The sequence below is a fragment of the Cheilinus undulatus genome, linkage group 22 (genome assembly GCF_018320785.1).
Source record: "Cheilinus undulatus linkage group 22, ASM1832078v1, whole genome shotgun sequence".
In the NCBI taxonomy this organism is placed as follows: Eukaryota; Metazoa; Chordata; class Actinopteri; order Labriformes; family Labridae; genus Cheilinus; species Cheilinus undulatus.
The window spans coordinates 9402576-9421488 of record NC_054886.1 but is presented as its reverse complement, the minus strand read 5'-3'; the positions used below and the strand labels follow the sequence as shown (position 1 = coordinate 9421488).

General features: G+C 40.7%; 1 protein-coding gene across 5 annotated transcripts in view; it reads left to right on the top strand.

The window, feature by feature from the left end:
• The first annotated feature begins 1444 nt into the window (after positions 1-1444).
• ank2b (ankyrin 2b, neuronal) overlaps positions 1445-18913 on the top strand; it is a 277742-nt gene continuing 260273 nt past the window's right edge. For 4 of the 5 annotated variants that reach the window (XM_041779240.1, XM_041779237.1, XM_041779234.1 and 1 more), the window contains exon 1: positions 1445-1862. In XM_041779240.1, the coding sequence (XP_041635174.1) occupies positions 1776-1862 (87 nt within the window). In that variant the 5' untranslated portion in view covers positions 1445-1775. The remainder of the gene's footprint in view (positions 1863-18913) is intronic. The other variant, XM_041779247.1, reaches the window with a different exon arrangement.

Here is an 18913-nt window from a genome sequence, read left to right as displayed (position 1 = left end):
AAGAGAATGCCAAACAACATACCACACCCATCACAACAGCATGGCTTCACAATAGAAGAGTAATCAGAAAATGACATCATAAATGAAAAATCCAGCAAAGACCCAGGACTGCTGAGCAGCTAGAATCATACATCAGACAAGAGTGGGACAATATTCCTCCCCCAAAACTCAAGTCCCAGATGTTCACAGACTATTGTTAAAAGAAGAGAGGATGCTACGTGATGGTAAACACGGCCCTGTCCCAACTTTTTCAAGATATGTTGCTGCCATCAAATTCAAAAAAGAGGAAATTTTTTTTCATAAAATGGTCAAATGTCTCAGTTTCAACATCTAATGTGTTGTTTATGTTTTATCATGAATAAATTGTGGGTTTATGAGATTTGACAATCATTACATTCTATTTTGTTTTTTTTTACATTTTACACAGTGCCCCAACTTTTTTGGAATTGGAGTTTCATAAAGTACGATATGTATTTTATTTGTAGAGATGAATGTACATTATATAAGTTAAAGAAAGGCGTTTTTAAGTGAACTTAGGATGTCTTTTTTTTTCTTTCTGGAGGGAGTGATGGGGGGAGGTTGCCATAGCGACCCCTATTGACCAGCCACTACGGTTTGAAAATGAATTTGCAGTTGGTGGTTGATGTTTGAAAGCTTTTGGGTTTTGAATTTGGTTTCCTCATGCCTTAAAACCAACAAATATCCCCAGCCATGTCTGTCCAATTACTAGCAGGAGAAATGTCTCAACTAGGACCGTCCCATTTCTCTGTGTCCCAAATGCCAACATTAAATCTTTAAAATACTTAACTGTCCATGTTTAAAAAGTTGAAATACCAACGCAGCACAGACTTTTCTGTATATGTGACCATCAGTGTTGTTGCTAATGCTGTTGCAAAGGTAGGCTCCAGGTAGGCTTGCATAGAGCTCCAGGAGAGGTACAGCTTCCTTTGGGAGGTACCAGGCAATTAATATGCTTTGTTTTCATTTTTACAACTATGGCACTTTCCATGATAAAAAATCCAACCTAACTATGAATTAAAATTAAAGTCCATATATGGAGGTATGAAACGTGATTATCTTGTCTATTAAAATTGTAAGGTCATAAAGCTTTTAGAGTTTTGTCTCTTTCAACTGAAAACCAACAAAAAGAAAAAAAAAAAAAAAAAAATCAAAGCCGGCTTTCCACACCATTGCATGTCTGATTACAAGCAGCAGCCATGTCCTGACAGTATGTTATGGTCATCTAAACATCTAACAACACTGGTGGACAGCTGGGTCTATACTGAACATATTGTGTTGACAACATGGGATTATGTTCTGTCATGCCAGTGAAATGTCGCACTGAGCTGGAATAACAGAGACATGCTATGAGGGTGAAGGAGAACAGCAGCAACCCAGATTCACAAACCCACTCTGTCTGACACAGAAGAAGAGGAGAGGAAGAGAGATGTCAGGGAAAATGAGACTCTCCTCCTGCAGATTCAGAGCTCAGTGAAGTGGGACGAAGTCAAAGCCAGGGAGGACACTGTGACACAGAAGCAGAGTGTGGAAAAGTGAGAGAGACACCCGGGGGAAACGTCATCTGCTCGGACTGGACTACCGGACTGTGAGCATACGAGCCCCGTCCGGAGGAGAAGGAGGAGGGACAGAGGCTGCACTGTGTGGCCGGACAGAGAGGCACTGTGCTCGGACAGGAAGCCAGCAGCGGCGGCGGGGTTTAATGCTGGAGAACACCGAGGAGAGTGACACCGGGACCAGCTGTTTAATGAGTGAACATGGCCTCCTCTCCTGTCCCACCAGCATCGTTAGAAGGAGGGACACCGTCACCCATGGAGAATGAGGGGACGGCTACAACCCGACAGGTCTGTGCCCTGATTGCATGCCCGATAACGTTCCATTTACGCTTAAGCTCAAGGGAACCTCAACTGAAAGACAAAATATTCAAGAATTACTTGAGATTACTCGACGGAAGGATCGTGTAAAATCCACAAATCACACATAAGCTGATCAAGGAAACTCTACTCTTTAATTCGGCTCATGTTGAATCATTTGTTGAACGATTTATTTAGAATAAAATCAAAATGTATTATCGCTTTCTTCGAGTAGCCCTGCTGCACAAAGTCAACTGTCACGGTGTTGGCTCTGCTATGAAAGACCACAAAAGTTAACATTTTACTGAAATATGAGCAAACTGGTGATTAAAAGTTACACCGAATTTGAGATAACACCTACACACGTATCTACCACGTTAAATCAGTTGTTCTTATGACTGTTTATTTGCTAGTTTACCTGGAAATGTAAATACTGTACAATCTTAAATGAGGTTTGCCGTGATAACGTCCCATTCATCAACGGTCAAAGCTAGCGAACCTCAATTGATGCTATGCTAATTTGAGATTTAATTGGGTCTTCACAGCGGCAAATGCTTGTTCAGTCAAGATGTGTCACATAATCTGGTTCAGGAAACCATATTCTTCAATTCGGCATACATTAAGTCGTTATTTGGTAGAAAAATATCAAATTGAATTAAAATATAGTAACGCTTTAACGAGTGGCAGCGCTGCAAAGAGTGAACAGCATAGGCAGTTTGCTCTCGCTAGGACAGACCATAAAACTTAAAATTTCACTGAAATATGAGAAAATTGTTTATTAAAATTTACGCCGAATTTATCATTAAACAAACATACACATTCTCATGAACAATTCAGTTGATGTTATGTTGATTTATTAATCAATAAGCGAGGAAACACAAACACGGTAGAATCTCAAACGCAGTTTGGCGGGATAACATCCCATTCACGCTCATGTTCAAAGCTAGCGAATCCCCATTGATGCTATGCTAATTTAACAATTACTCGACTTTCTGCAAAGGAACTTACATGTGAAGTCATGATATTATCATGACCTGATTCAGCAAAGCGTAATCTTTAATTCGGCTGTCATTTAATTGCTTGCTCGACGCTTAATTTCAAATTAAATTAAATTTTAGTACTTCTTTTCAAGTAGCTTCGTCCTACAAAATAAAACGAGACGGGCGACGTCGCGCGGTATGACGGACCATAAAAGTGAAGATTTTATTGAAATTAGACAATCTTGGTGAATACATATCAGGCCGAACTCAACATTAACCCCAAAGACGCATGCTTTAGTGTATGTTACTTAGTGTTATGTATGTATATTTATTCCCGTGCGAGGGAACATAAATATAGTGGAATTATGAACTGGGTTTAGTGTGACCTACTGTCGCTGCTGTCACTCGTGTTTGCACATTGCTGACACTGATATTAAACTCATGGAGGATACCTTGTCCCATAAGGAGACTGCAGCAGGCTCTCCTTGAATGTGACACTTGCATTGCCATTCAGATTTGCTGGAAAGTCATAAAGTTGTCCTTGGTAATCCTGCTCATCCAGAGCCAGACATAGCCTCTGATGGTTTTCTTCTATGCTCTGTTAAATAATCATATCACGTCTGTGCTCGGGAATTCAATTTTTGCACTCTTTGGTCATAGTTTTACACATACCGGGCGACGAATGCTTTCCTCTGTGCAGCGCGCCAAGCCGCAGGTTATGGTGCTTGTGAATGAGTCATACTCAGCACAGCCAACATGTGCGTCTGTCAGATAGTACTGAAGGCTCTGACACTCATATTTAGACACCATGCAGCATGTTGTCTTTGTAAAGGTGATTTTGTTTACGGCCTGCTTCACACAGGGGCCTTCACAGCAGCTGTAGGGTGGTATCAGTGTCACCAGTCTGCAGCTCTGATGTCCTAATGTGTACTTATGGTTGGAGTGACAGGAATGCAAAGTCAATGCCAGGTTACTCTGCTGGCTCTCAGACACAGATTCAAAGGATATGAGAGAGAAAGACTGGCAGAAATGAGGATTTAATACCCAGAAAGTCACCTGAATGTTGATGAGTGTCACGTCTCTCCTGTTACGTTTTAACAACCCTCCTTTTGGGAATAAAGAAATATAGCTGGACACTTTATAGGACCATTTTTACAAGGATATTTTTATTAGGGCCTGCAGGATGAACTATAAACACATGGTTACTTTAAGAACCCACTACAAGGTCACCTTATAATAATAATTCATTATTGTAGTGTTGTGCTGCTGCAAAACAAAATTTTGGAGCAGAAGCAACTGATTATAAAGGAAACACACCATGATAAAACACTTTTTAGTTTTTTGACATGTATCTGCCAACGCAGCGTCAATTTCAAATTAACCTTGCAAAGCAGACATCCAGATTCCATGTCCATTATCAGGTGGATCCATCGCGCAAAGCTTCAAGCTGATATGATTGTCCCTCGCTCAGGGAATGATCGGACCAATCAGCGTCATTTGAGGAGGGAGGTGGTCGCTACAGGGCTGGTTTAAATGAAGCAACTGCGAGATTCAGGTCGAAAAAACATGCTCTTTAGGTCAATTTGTTTCTCTAAATTGCCCATACTTGTGAGTGAGAGCATGCCTGGTTGTTTCTTTCTTTACTTCAGCTCTGTGATTAACTGGATGCTTGCTCAAGGACAGTTGGGACTGGCTCTAGCCATCTTGATCCTGTTCTTTAGGGTCAGATAGGCATTCTTGTAGGTCGTTTCCACTGAGTGGTCCGGTTCAGTTTGGCATGGCACGGCAGGTAGATATGTGATGTGTTGTTATAAATCAAGTTTCCTGACATTTAAAGTACTGTACAGAACTTTAAGGCATGTTTGGGCCAAAAATTGGGCTGCGTAAGCCACCTGAGGGCACTAGCAGGCAGGAAGGAGGATTGACACAACCCTAGTAGAGCTCTGGATGTCTTGGCATAATACCAGGTGCATGGGAAAATAACCTGTTAACAAAATAACAAAGTCCACACCTTTAGGGTGGAGTAAGAGGTGGAGGGGTGAGTATGCATGGCCTTGGGTATTGTCCAAGTAGGTAGTAGGGTTGCCATGAGCCTCTGGTCATTCTGTGGATGTCCCAAGGGCCCAAAAACAGCTGGCGGTCTCTGGGCGTCTAAACAAGGGGTGAATAGGCCCTGACTACAAAGATGCCGTCGAGCTTGACCTTGGCTGCTGAGTGAAACACATGTATTGACGTGTGTGGAGCCTGACTCTGCCCCATTGTGCTGACTTTATGAGACCGCACTTCTGGCGTGCATCATATTACAACATGACGACATAAGTCAGTGCACCCTAAGAGAATTGTTGTAGCTGCAGCCCTGCTCGGTGAACTCATTGGTTGATGTTGCAGGCCTTTTACATGCAGATAGGTTGAAGACTCAGTTATTTATTCTGTGAAGAGTCATCTTATCAGTAAACCTCAGGCACCAAAACACCTGCATGAACTCTTCATTTCCTTCAGCATCTTGCTATCTCCTTCTCATCATCATCTATTGACAGTTTCATATTTATAGGCAGCTATCTTTCTCTGACAGAGCTGACATTTGCAGAGCTCACAGGTTTAAGTGTAATGTAGAGAAGAGGTTTCTGTAAAGTCGAGTTTTGGACGTCAGAGAAAAAGATGGAGGAGGCTGAGCGGCAGAGCTGTGACCTGTCAGACTCCACAGCTACAACACTCCATCATGTTTGGTCCACAGTTTTCCATCCAACCGCTAATGTATTTCCTTAAAGTGAAACAAATAACCCTCGTAAAGGACTGCATTATAATGGACACAGCCAGGATGTTTTTATCTTTGCACATTTTTTCATCCTGAAGAAAAACCCAGGCTATTAAACATCCATCAGCATGGCCAAATCAGTCTTTTTCTCTGGTGGTTTGCTTTGAGATTACAGCCTTTAATAATCTGCGTTTGATTCACAAATTCATCAGAGCTCAGTTATTTAGGGTCTATCAGTGTAAAGTCTCAGAAAGCAAATTGGTTCTGCAAATGCAGTCGACTGAAAAGACTCGACTTGAAACATCTCTGTTAATAGAGGTTTTACATAACTGAGACCAAAAACCTTTTAGTGCAAAAGCCTAAAATACTGAAATATTTAAGGTTGGTCTGACCTTGAGAGGCCTGTCTGATGCTATTGTTACTTCAGTTCTGTTCTTGGATTTCCTTACATCAAAATGTGAGATCTGATGAAGTTTTGTCCCTTCAAGTCTTAAACCAGGTGAAACTTTTAGGCCATAAAATCTGCAGCATTAGAGTCACATTTGCAGCAGCAGACATGAGGAAAATAAACAGCTACTAACCAGAAAACAAGGATCTAGGATTTAAAGGTGCTGTCATACCTAGATTATTTGGAGAGGTTGTTCTGAAACACAGGAGCATTTAATCAAACCAAGTCGCAACAAAACAAGCAAGCTTAGAAGACCTGAGGCCTGTACTACAAAGCTGGATTTTCTCTTACTGAGATAACTTCAGGATTAACCCTGGATTTGCTGTATGATGAAACTGGTTCACTTCTTACCTGGATAAATCACCGTGGTAACTTATGCTGAACGGCTAACCTGCTCTGGAGCAGGTTATGTTCTGGATACGAGATCAGCGAGTATAAAAACACCGCCTCCTGACCAATCAGTTCTCTTGGAAAATGGCCTGCCCATTCTTAGAAGATCCTGGTTGGTGCACGGGAGAGCGCTAAGGAGAGAAAGAATATTTAGGGATAGATGCAATCGTTTCGATTTACCCGATGACATCCTGTACGAAGGTATAGATCAGTGACACTCAACCTGTGGTTCTGGAGCCACATGTGTTGTCTTTGGTGATGATTTGAGGATATCTTATGTCTTGATTTCAAATATTATCCCCCCGAAAACCATAAAAAAAACCTTTGACTTCAGAAATTATCCATTGCAAGTCACATTAATCTGTTTGTTTCCCACGATTATACAGTTTGCTTTAACTGTCAACCAATTTCCCCCTTTTTGCCACTTGTAATCTATTTTTACTGCTTTAAGCCCATTTTGGACACTTCTTTTTGCCACTTTCATCCTGTTGTTGCCAATTTTTCACCAGTTTTTGCCTATATTATCCTGCTTTTTGCAAATGTTTGCCCTTTTTGGCATTTTTTTCACCCACTTCTAACTTATTTAAGCTGCATTTTGTCATTAAATGCCATTTATTCCCCCATTTTTGCCACTTTTTACCCATTTCCCCCATCTTCTCTGTTGCTTTTTGCCTGTTTTGGTCACTTTTCACTCATTTTTGTTATGTTTTTGCTAGTTTTTGATCATTTTTGTCTCATTTTTTTGGCCTTTTTGACCCATTTTGTCACATTTTTGGCACTTTTTACTCATTTTCCCATCTTTTTCGCTGCCTTTTTCTATTTTAGTCACTTTTCACTATTTTTTTCCATGGTTTTGCCTCTTTTTGATCTTTTTTGCCACATTTATCTCATGTCTTTGTCACTTCTCATCCATTGATGCCACTTTTTGCCCATTTTCCCCACCCTTTTACTGATTTTTGTCACCTTTAACTTATTTTAATCACCAATTTCACCACTTAGATTGAGGCTCTTGCAAATGTATTTTTTGTAGTAATCTTTGTTGAAAATTGCAATATGGCGAGTGTCCACTTGAGGCTGGCTGCAGGAACACCTCACTGCGCACTGATTGGCACATCTCATTTGATTGACAGATAGCTTGACAGGCACACTACCACCAAAGCTTTAGTGCTTTAGTGATAGCTTAGTTGACAGGAAGTCCAGCTCAGTGGAAAGGCTCTTGTCTGCCATTAGGTTGATCCAAAGTTCAGTTGAGACAGCAATTTCAATATGGAGACGGCCACGGATTGGCTTTAAAAGCTTTACCCTTATATTGTGTCAAATTTGACCTGTTTTCAAGTTTATGTAAAAAGTACCATTTGCTTTTCTGTACTGGAACGAGGCGTCATATAATCCTCAGACGCAACTATTTTAACACAACAAAAGAAATTTTCACAATTTTAGTAAATTCGAAAGGTCTCAAGAAAAAAAAGTGACATTTGTGGTGTTACAGGTCAAATATGACCCGGCAGAGAATACTGGCTTTTGTATGGATCACTTAAAAGCTGTGGGTTGCTCTGTGGATCAAACATGGCTCAATTTGCCTCAACACACACACACACACACGCAAACACCCCAACACACACACCTTCATACAGACACACACACCTTCATACAGACACACACACTTTCATACAGACACACACACCTTCATACAGACACACACACCTTCATGCAGACACACACCTTCATACAGACACACACACCTTCATACAGACACACACACCTTCATACAGACACACACACCTTCATACAGACACACACACACCTTCATACAGACACACACACCTTCATACAGACACACACACCTTCATACAGACACACACACCTTCATACAGACACACACACCTTCATACAGACACACACACTTTCATACAGACACATACACCTTCATGCAGACACACACACACTTTCATACAGACACAAACACCTTCATGCAAACACACATCTTCACACATACCTCCCCTGACACCATATTGTTGTTTTATGTTCAATTTATGGTATGATTTTCAATTTGCTCTTGCTATTCTGAGTAAAATGAAGTTGGTTTTATAAAAAGAAAATTACTTTTTGCCTTTTTCCTAACCATAAATCTATACGGGTCAGTTTTGACCCGCAACACCACCGATGTCACTATTGTTAATAATGTTAAATAAAAAAAAAACACAAGCAATTTTTTTTTTGGTAGATATGCTCTAATATTAGTCTATTAGACTTGGATAATATACTTACTGATTATCTTCACTGTAGGCGATAAATTAAGTAAATTTAAACAGTTTTTAAATTGAAAACGAGTGGTATGTTGTAACAGAGGAGGTCTATTTGGCCAAAAAAATAACATTTAAAACTGTATTTACATGGATATGAATACATACTAAGTTAGTTATGAGGTGAAAAACAATATTGGATGATAACTAATGTTTTTTAAAGTATTTTCAAGCTGAGTTAAATCACGGGTCAAATTTGACCCGCTAACACTAAAGACATGGGCAGCTTTCTAACAGCTCACATGGGTTAAACAAACGACTGGCGTCACACAGGTTTTGTCCAGTTCTTTTTAAAGTCAATGATTTAAACTGGCGTAGAACTGGTTTCTCCTTGCTGCTCCCTCTGCAAGCCCCTCTTTCCAACCCTCCTCCACCCCAGCTACCCCCTTTCTCTGCTTCTGACTTTATCAATGTCATTCTTTTGTCATTGATGCCTGCTCTGCTCTGGGTTTTTTTGCTCAGGCTAAATGTGAAAACCTATACAAACTACTTTTTACAAAAAGAAAATTTAAAGGAAAGAATCGATAAGGGAATCAATACAGAAATGAATCAGTAAACAGAATCGATAATGGCATTGATATCAATAAAAATGTTTTAATTCCTATCTCTATTTTTAACCTTGCTCTAGCCTGGCTGCCCCTTTTGCAAGCCCCTCTTTGAAACTCTCCTCCACCCCAGCTCCTCCTTTATACTGCTTCTGACTTAGCCCCCGTTTACACGATAACATTTTCGAGTGAAAATGAAAAAATTTTGTAGCATTTTGACTGTCCGTTTATACGGTGCCTGAAAATGGAACTTTTTGGAAACGGGCTCCAGAGTGGAAGTGTTTCAAAACGCCTCCGTCTCAGTCTCCGTGTAAACAGGGAAACTGGCACTTTCTGAAAACGGACATGTGCACTGCGGCTGCAGTAAATATCCATGTGCAAGTAGGCTTACAACGCATGTGTGGATGGGAAGCCCAAAACAAAACAAAGATGGCCAACACCAGTGCACTGTTCGTGCTCCTCACTCTTTTGAATTTAACTGTACTTCTGTGTGTTGGTTGTTGGTGTTGATTTACTTCACCATCACTTGGATCAGTGGAGACGTACTTCATGCCTGCACCAGATTCTGACTCGACCCCTCAAAGGGCAGCCCGAGGGCGCTATTGGACATTGCAAAATCACACTGCCATCTACTGGCTTGGGATGTATACTACATTGTTTTTGGTGTTTCCCGCAGTCTCGCGTGAACTGAGATCGTTTTGAAAACATTGCCGTCTGAACGTGGAACTTGGAGCAAAACGTTGTCGTGTAAACGGGGCCTTAATGCCATTCTGTTGTCATTGATGTCTGCTCTGCTCGGGGAGTTTTGCTGCTTCCCTGCCTGAAACTTTTCTTGTAGGCACAGGAAAGACGGGAATGTGTGCTGTTCCTGCTTGATGCTCTCCACATAGGCTTGTGGAAGGGCAGGAGGATCCCAGAAAAGCCACGCCACCAAATATAAATAACAGCAATAAAAGCAAATTAATAACTGCTAATAAAGAATATTAATAACTGCAAATCATGTGTTTGCTTGACAAGGTAGTCCTGACTGAACCGTATTTCAAGCATCTTTATATTTGGCTCTAAGGCCAGCATTAGATAGATTTTCTCATCAATGAATATTAGGTATAAATCATGACAATAATTTAAAGATGGCATTGCTTACCATCTTATATAAAATGGAGACTTTAAGCCTGTATAAACAGTAAATTCAAGCAGGAAGCCTTTAATTTCCTTGAGACCCTGCAGCTCTGAAGATCACATGACCCTCCTGTGCTTTCACCTCAGAACCTCAGATCTATAAAACCTCATCAGATCATCACAGCCTTCAGTTTATTTTTGTCTGCATGTGTGAAAGTGGAGCGATGAACATGCAAACAGGAGTGTGAGGCTGTGCTGACGGACGGGGCAGTAGGAGGGGGGTGAAGGTGTAGTTCGCTCTGACTCTGCTCCTGCAGAGGAGGACATCTGCCACTCCATTTTTACTGTCTCAGCCAAGGTCAGAGGGAGATTGAGAAAATCTGATCTGTGATTCAGAGAGAGAGAAATGGCTCTGTGGTAGTGATCAATTAGAGGATGTTAATGTGAGAGTCACTAAAGCTGCACATTAGGGTTTATATTTCCTTCTCTGCGAGAAAAAACGATCGATACGAAGGAGATTAGGTTAGGGTTTGAGCCTGAGATGTTTGTGGGTTTACATCCCAGAGCAGAGAGATTCATGTAGAGGAGAAAGGGAGGGAAATTACTAAATGATGATTTAGAGGAAATTTTCATAATTTTGTCACATCCTGCACTTTAGTAGTTTTGGATTATAAATGCAGTTAATCTACCTAGTTTTCTGTGTGCTTCGGCACGGATCAGCAAACTTATTGAAAAAGGAAATACAGATCAAACAATCATCAGGGAAGTAGGATGCCTGTTTTGAAAGTTTAGGATTCAGAAAGTTGAAGCTAGCAGGTAGAGATGTGTTCAATTACTCAAATTATGGAGTGTTTTGTCACTCTGATTGGCTCGTAGAGATGTGACTGACAGAACGTTCATCCAATCACACTCCGAGCTTTTTTCAAAGCCTCTGCCTTTTCCCAAATGTTTCCTATTGAAGCTTTACTGGTGTGTCAGGTTAAGTTTTTGTTAGGGATGCACAATAATTATCGGCACTGATAAATTATCGGCTGATATTGCATATATTTTACATATTTTAATTATCCCGATAATAAAATATTAACCAATAAAATCCACCGACAATAAAGGCATTTGTTTTCTTTCTCACGAGAATACACATTCTGAAACAGTAGGTGGCGCCGCAGTAGAAGACCCGCTGTTAACCACCAGAGAAGAAGAGGAAGCAGCTTCAGTGCCGTCTGTGCTCAGTGCTAAGCAGCGCTTAGAGGCACTGAGGATAACACGACAGTGTTTGCAAAATTTGCCCCGCAAAGATCCCGAAGAGTGGAAAACAGTCCTCGAGTTTTAACACAATGGATCTTATATGTCACTCAAAAATCATCATCCTAACGACGTTAAAACGAAGCGGCAGTAGCCGCTAGCGCTAGCCGCGGGCATTAGGACTAAAGTTTGCCAGAGCCAAAAGGCAACACTAATAATGACAAAATCAGTCTCACAGGCTCCTGATCCATCGCTGTTTGATGTGCTTTCATTCGGTCTGATGGACATTAGGAAAGAAGTTTACCCACAGACCACAGTAGACTTTACAATCTTAACCTATCACTGATAAGACTTATGCCAGTGCATATTTTTAATCTTTATGTAAAACATCAGCTCTATTTCTGACTTATGCAGCAAAAACAAAAAAGAGACCCCCAAACATTTCAATTTGGTAAGCATGACGGCCTGTTATCATTTGGTTTTATGTCTGATTTGACAGAAGTCAGCTGAATCCTTGTTTAGTTGATTGAAATGTCAAATTGGACCACTTGTGATACTTAAATTTATTTCAAGGGAAAAGGGGAAAATGTCAGTTAGAATTAGTTATAAATATCTTTGCTCACTACATATTAACCCCTTCTCACCCCCAGATGTGCATAAACAGATGAAATAAACAATTGCAAAAAAATAATTGGTTCTTATCGGTTATCGGCCATCACGAGTAGGAAATTATCTGTTATCCATATCGGTTCAAAAAAATACTTATCGTGCATCACCAATTTTTGTAACATTTTGGTACATTTTGAGTTTTGTTACATTTTTGTGTTACATTATGGGTTATTGTACATATTTTGTTAAATTATGAGTTTTTGTCCAATTTGGTTAAATTTTGAGTTTTTGTTTCCTTTTTTTACATTATGAGTAATTGTTACATTTTTTTGTTAAATTATGAGTTATTTTAAATTTTGTTACGTCATGAGTTATTGTTACATTTTTAGTGACATCATGAGTTTTGTGACAGTTTGTTACATTTTGAGTTTTTGTTACATTTTTCAGTTAAATTATGAGTTTTTGTTACTTTTTTAACATTTTGAGTTTTTATGACATTTTTTGTTACATTATGGGTTATTGTACTTTTTGTTACATTAGAAGTTTTTGTTGAATTTTATTGTTACACTGTGAGTTTTGTTACTTTTTTTTGGTACGTTATGAGTTTTTGTTACAATTTTGTCACATCATAAGTTTTTGTTATGGGTTTTTGTGACATTTTGAGTCTTTGTTACATTTTTTGTTACATAATGTGTTGTTACATTATGAGCACTTACAAGCCTCTTATATTAGTCCTGCCTGTCTGAGATCTGATTAGTGCAGTGCCACCTAGAGCTTTCTACCTAACGTGCCTTCATTCCCATTCCTCACTTTCTGCCCACGTCTGACTTTTGCGCATCTTCATGATCATGTGATTGCAGACAAACCATAAATCCCATGATATTTGTAATTCTTTTTATGTCGACATTTCCATACTAAGTAGCCTGTACCTTAACTCTTCTTGTTCTTCTGTGTTTAAAAATGGGCCTTTTGATGGTGATTTTAGTGTTCTGGTGTCTTACACTGATGCACAAAAATCCTTCAGTAACGTAACTTTCACTGAATGTCATCCAGGGAGTCACAGCAGGAAAAAGAACAAAATTATCATTCTAGTAAGTAGGTGAAGCAGTCAAAACAAACAGCAGTAGTGTGGTAAACATATTGATTTCTTTACAAAGCTCATTTGGCAGAGAGGAGGGTATCTTTTTCAGACTCTGCTTCTACCCTCCTGAAGTGTTTTCACAAAGATCTCAATCTGAGAGTCAAACTGAGACTCGTCCTTATCTCTGTCTCTCCATCAGACGTCTCATCTCCACCAAAATAAAAGGAGCTTGTTGAGAAAAGAAATCTAAACTCTGCAGGAAACACAGAAATCAAACATTAATCCGTGTGAATATTCTTTTATAAAGTGTGGATGTAGAGGAGTGATGGTAGAGGTCACGTCTGTGATACAGAGCTGGAGGGTAAACGTGGCTTCCTCCTCTGCAGTCCCACCGCCCAGCATCGCTCCGTCTCTGCCTCCACCTTACAGAACATGACTCAGCATTTTACCAGCACAGCAGACGCTTAAGGAAAACGTGAGGTGCAGCACGCTGTGGCTTCACCTTAAACAAACAAAATGCACATCTTCTTAAAGAAAACATCCAGAGAGCTCACAGACATGACTGTGAGTTTAAGGTGAAAAGTTTAAGATCATCCGTCGGGATTAGACATTCAAGCTTTAAATCCTCGCTAATTTATTCTGTTTAAGGTGCAAAGAGCCTGAAGGCAGTCTGCCCAAGTTCACCCTTTACTCTAGAGGAGTTGAAATGATCTGAGGTCTGCTGGTTTAAAAGAGAAGGAAGAGGATTTCAGGAAAACTTTATAAATAAAAAGATGAAATGTAATGCACTGTAATAAATGCATCAGGCTACAAATCCACCTCCAAATGTTGGCAGGCATTTCTCAGCAGATGTCTGTAAAATCTCATTCATCACCGTCCTGCCCACCAGCCACAACAAACATCGTCCGTTCAGACAACTCGGTCAATAACCCACACATCACTGCAGCAGAGAGAGGAGGGCGACCTCAGGGTTTTTATTCAGGGAAGGCTGCATTTATGAGGAAGCGTGAAATGTTTTAATTCAGACAGAACAAATCAAATAGATGATTCATTCATAGCACTGGCTCCCACAGAGTGAGGCTGTACTTGGGTGGTAGGGGTATCAGAGCGTGTCATCCCACCACCTCATACTGCAGGTTTATTCTTTTTGTGCGTTTTTGACAGAAATCATCAGCAGTATTTTGTTAAAAGACCTTCAAATGGTTGTGGTTGTGAAACGCCTTAACGAGGGTTTGAATCTGAGGAGAACGAGGAATTATGCTATTTAACATGGTCTAGACTACAGGCCTTAATAGCGCTGCTATCAAAAATGACAACTAGTCCTACCTGTATATGTCTTCAGCTTGCCCTGTCTATCATCTTCAGCAGGTGACATCCTTTCGACTCTGTCAGCAGTAGAAGGTGACACAGGAGAGAATTTTCATTCATTTCATACTAGTCTGCCTGGATGCATCTGCAGGAAAGTACCAGTTCACTCAAAACTGAACCATATTTTCCTTTGAAACAAGGAAGAGTCATATCGAAAGCATGTCTCTGCAGAGAACATGTTTTTGCACATCTCCCGACCTCCCGGCCTCACTTTATTCACGGAAAAACTCCACTGTTCACATTTATGGCAGCAGTAGCCTGTCAGGAGAAGCACATGCCTGGAATCTTACTTTGTCTTGTCGCCCTGATTGGTCCATCATGAATGTGACATAATGAACCTCCAATCGCCTTTTATGAATGTTTTGAAAAGTCCTGCCCTTCCCTTTCTATGGGAGTTTTCCCAGATCAATGTGAAATGTATCCATGCAGTAGATAAGGAACAGTCGATCTGGTATGTCAGGTTAGCTCTGCTGTGGATATCTTGTTTAGAGGGAGAAGGTGGAAATCCTCCTCTCCCCTTTGATTACAACAGGTGTCAGGGATAGACGCAGTCAGCTGTATACTAGATTTTAACCTAGTGTTGTTTTTACTCCAGTCCCATCAAGCTCATTTGAATCACTGAATATACTGGATATGTGGCTGTGGCAGTGTAGACTGTGGTCTGTGGCTAAACTTCTGTTCCTAATGTTGATCAGACTGAGTGAAGCCACGTCAAACAGAGCAGGCAGGGATACATCTATGAGAGCAGTGGTGGATCAGGAGACTGATTTTTTTCATTATTAGCATTGCCTTTTGGCTCTGGCAAACTTTCTGCAGTTTCCAATGCCTGCTGAATCAGCACTCTGCATGGTATTAGCCTTTGGCTTGGTCCTTATGCCTGTGGCTAAGGCTAGTGGCTTCTGTCACTTTGTTTTAACATTGTTAGTATGAAGACTTTTAAGTGACTCATAAGATCCGTTGTGTTAAAACTCGAGGACTGTTTTCCACTCTTCAGGATCTTTGTAGGGCAAATTTTGCTAACACTGTCGTGTTATCCTCCTTGTCAATACTGAAAAACGCCAGTACTGCCGTGTTGTTAGCCTCAAGCACTGAGGCTGCTTCCACTTTTTCTCTGGTGCTTAACAGTGGGTCTCGTACTGTGGTGCCACCTAACTTGTTGGTTAATTTTTATTATCGGGATAATAAAAATATGAAAAATATATGCAATATCGGACGATAATTTATTGGTACCCATAATCATCATGCATCCCTAATGCTAATGTCTTCCGTTATAATTACACCAATCTCCTGTTGCTGCTTGCTTAAGTCATGACTCCGCTGTGCCTGAAAGTACTGCCCGTCGATGCTGATTGGTCCTGTCACTTTCTAACCGGGCCCAAATGGTTCAGATGGGAGCTTTGCAGGATGGATTTGCCTGTGAGAAACATGGAAACGAGCTTGTCCATCTGCTGTGCAAGGTTAAGAATGACTCACACCCCTTGTGAATTCCGTTGGAATCCTGTGACCTGTGGGAGTCCCGAAAAAATGTAAGCCTCTAGTCAGTAGTGGCTGCTTGCGCTTCATGTGCAGAGGGTTATGTATGATGTGAGAGACTGAGATCCAACTTGAATTTATAATGCACCTCAAAAAACCGTGTAGCACAGATCAGTTATCTTGTAGCAGGTATGACATAGATGTTGCTTGTTACAGCCCTACCGTAGTGCTTAAGTTCAGGGTACTCTTCTGCAAAAAAAAATCTGATTAATCTCCCACCCTGCAAACCACGTTCACACTACCACCTACTGCACTGGACTGTGTACATACATGCTCAGGCACAGAACAGTTTCACTAATGTGAAAGCAGACCAGCATGCTTGGGCACCATGCAAAGCAATCGTGCCTGAAGTTAAAATGCCTGTGAGCTCATCTGGAAATGCTGAGGGAATAAATTAATCAAGTAGGACCATTTCAGTGTAGGTTTCTTTTTGTAGAGTGGAGAGCGCTCCTAAAGATAACACAGCTTTAAGGCTAGTCTGCATGGACTCCAGCCACCTCTAATCCAAAATCACTGCTGCTTTTTCCTGATGTTTGTCTTTGCCCTTTAAACATGACTGTATCATTTCTATTTGAGCTTTAATTCTGAACTGTCTGTCTGCCCTCTCAGTAATCAGATATCACTCAGCCTCTCTACAGGGCGTTTGAGGATTATTGGCGGGATCAAACCCCACAGATGTGTTGCTCAGCTGGCAGTAGACGGATGTACCGGCCTCAGACTGCAGTGTCATGATGCCGTTTGGACTCATTCATCTCATTACGGTTTAAATCACATCCTTTCCTCCTCCGTCTCCTGCTCACATATTCTCTTTGTTGTTTCTCCTCATCTGAACTCTCGCTCTCTTTTACTCTTCATTAGCTAACATTACGTCTCTTTCTCTTCTCTCCATCTCTGAAACCCACAAATCCCATTACATGATCGTTCTGCAGACAGTAATGACAAACCAAACCATGAGAGTGTCAGAGGCCTGAGGAGAGCAAAAATAAGATCATTAGACGGACAAAAATCATCATAATCTTTCATTGAAGTGGACCATGCTATAAGAAATAAGATCAGGTTACTGTTACAGCTCTGAACAATACTCACACTGACTTTAAAAGACCCAACACTGACTGAATTTCCTCTAAAGTTTCAGATCTGTCTTTCTATTTTAGGATGTGTTCAACATCAGAGCTACAACCAGAGGAAACAAAGATGTTTGGATTTCTGGGACATGTCACCGTCTGCTATTTTTATCTCATTAGTGGAGAAGCCTAAAGCCTCGTTCAACTCAAATATTCACTCCTCTTAGTGTGATTGTGGGAAACCAGTGTTTACTCTTGTTGGTTAAACATGAGCTAGAAGTACAACATCCTTCCAGAAACATCAGAAAGCAGACACCAGCATGCCTGGGTTTATTGGCTACATACAAGCCAATTTTAGGTCAGAATAACCTGCAAAGATTGGGGCATAACTTGATCCAAGGCTGGTCTTTATTGAGTCTGAACCCCTCAGATCCAGATTTGTAAATAGGTTCTTTGCAGTCACATTGTACTGATGACACACAAATGTCTTCTGGGGGTCAGTTAGTGGGGTACAGCTATGGGAATAGAGGAAAGTTGGTACTTTAAAGCTCTTAATGGACCTGCTTTTATCATCAGAAAATTTCTACACAGATTGAATACAATCCCTACACTTTACGAAAAGTGATTTACGACAGTTGCACAGATTTAACTGGCGTGGGGGTGGTGGGGAGGTGATCAATGTCAAAATTAAATAAGTCCTGCAGACTTCCTAGCATCTGTCATCTCACCAGATGAGATTCTCCTTTTGTCTCAAAGGAGACAAAAGTCTAGAGAAGTTTTGTTCTGAGCTAAGAGGCTATCTAAGCCCCTTTAACACAAAAATCCAAATTTTCTCACAAACATGCTTATGATTGAAACAGTGATGAACTATCAACAGAATAAATCTTGTAGGTTAAGAGACCAAGAGAGGTTGAGCTGTTCACGAGCGAGCCCGTACAACACGGCTCTTAAATGTGAGCCAACATAGCCAGCTCCTGTTTGAGTGCCAGTTTCCTTTCCTCCATCCTTTGTCGTTATTTAATCCACATTTAAAAGCTAAACTGTTACCAAATGAACAACCAGCTATACGGAGCTGAGTCAAATGATGTGGATCTCATAAAGGGTCGGATTTCCCGTCAAGACTGGAGAGACGTCAGCTTGGGAAACACGGTTAAGATCAGAGTTTAATGTGTTAAACCATGTCAGAACTGGACTGAATTAAATCACTTTGTGTAAATGAACCATTCAGGAATGTTGTGACACCACTCGTCCAGGTCAAGCTTTAACCTCTGGTCCCGAAAAATGAAGCCAATGCAGAACTGCAAAAAATTGCAATACGACAGATTGCCCACTTGAGGCTGGCTGCAGGAACACTGCAAGTAACGTACATGACACACGTTAAAAAGCTGCTTTCTACAGCCTGGTTCAAAAAAACTGAAGTGCCTTTTAAGCATAGACTGTAAAAAGAATTGAAAAAAGCATGTGTGATGTTAGCAGTTTAATTACAGTAGGTGGACTCAAACAGCTTTTGAAGTCAATCTGCGGTGGCTTTCATATTGAAATCACTGTCTCAACTGATCTTTGGATCAACCTGACGGCCTACCCACTAATCAGTTATCTAAGATA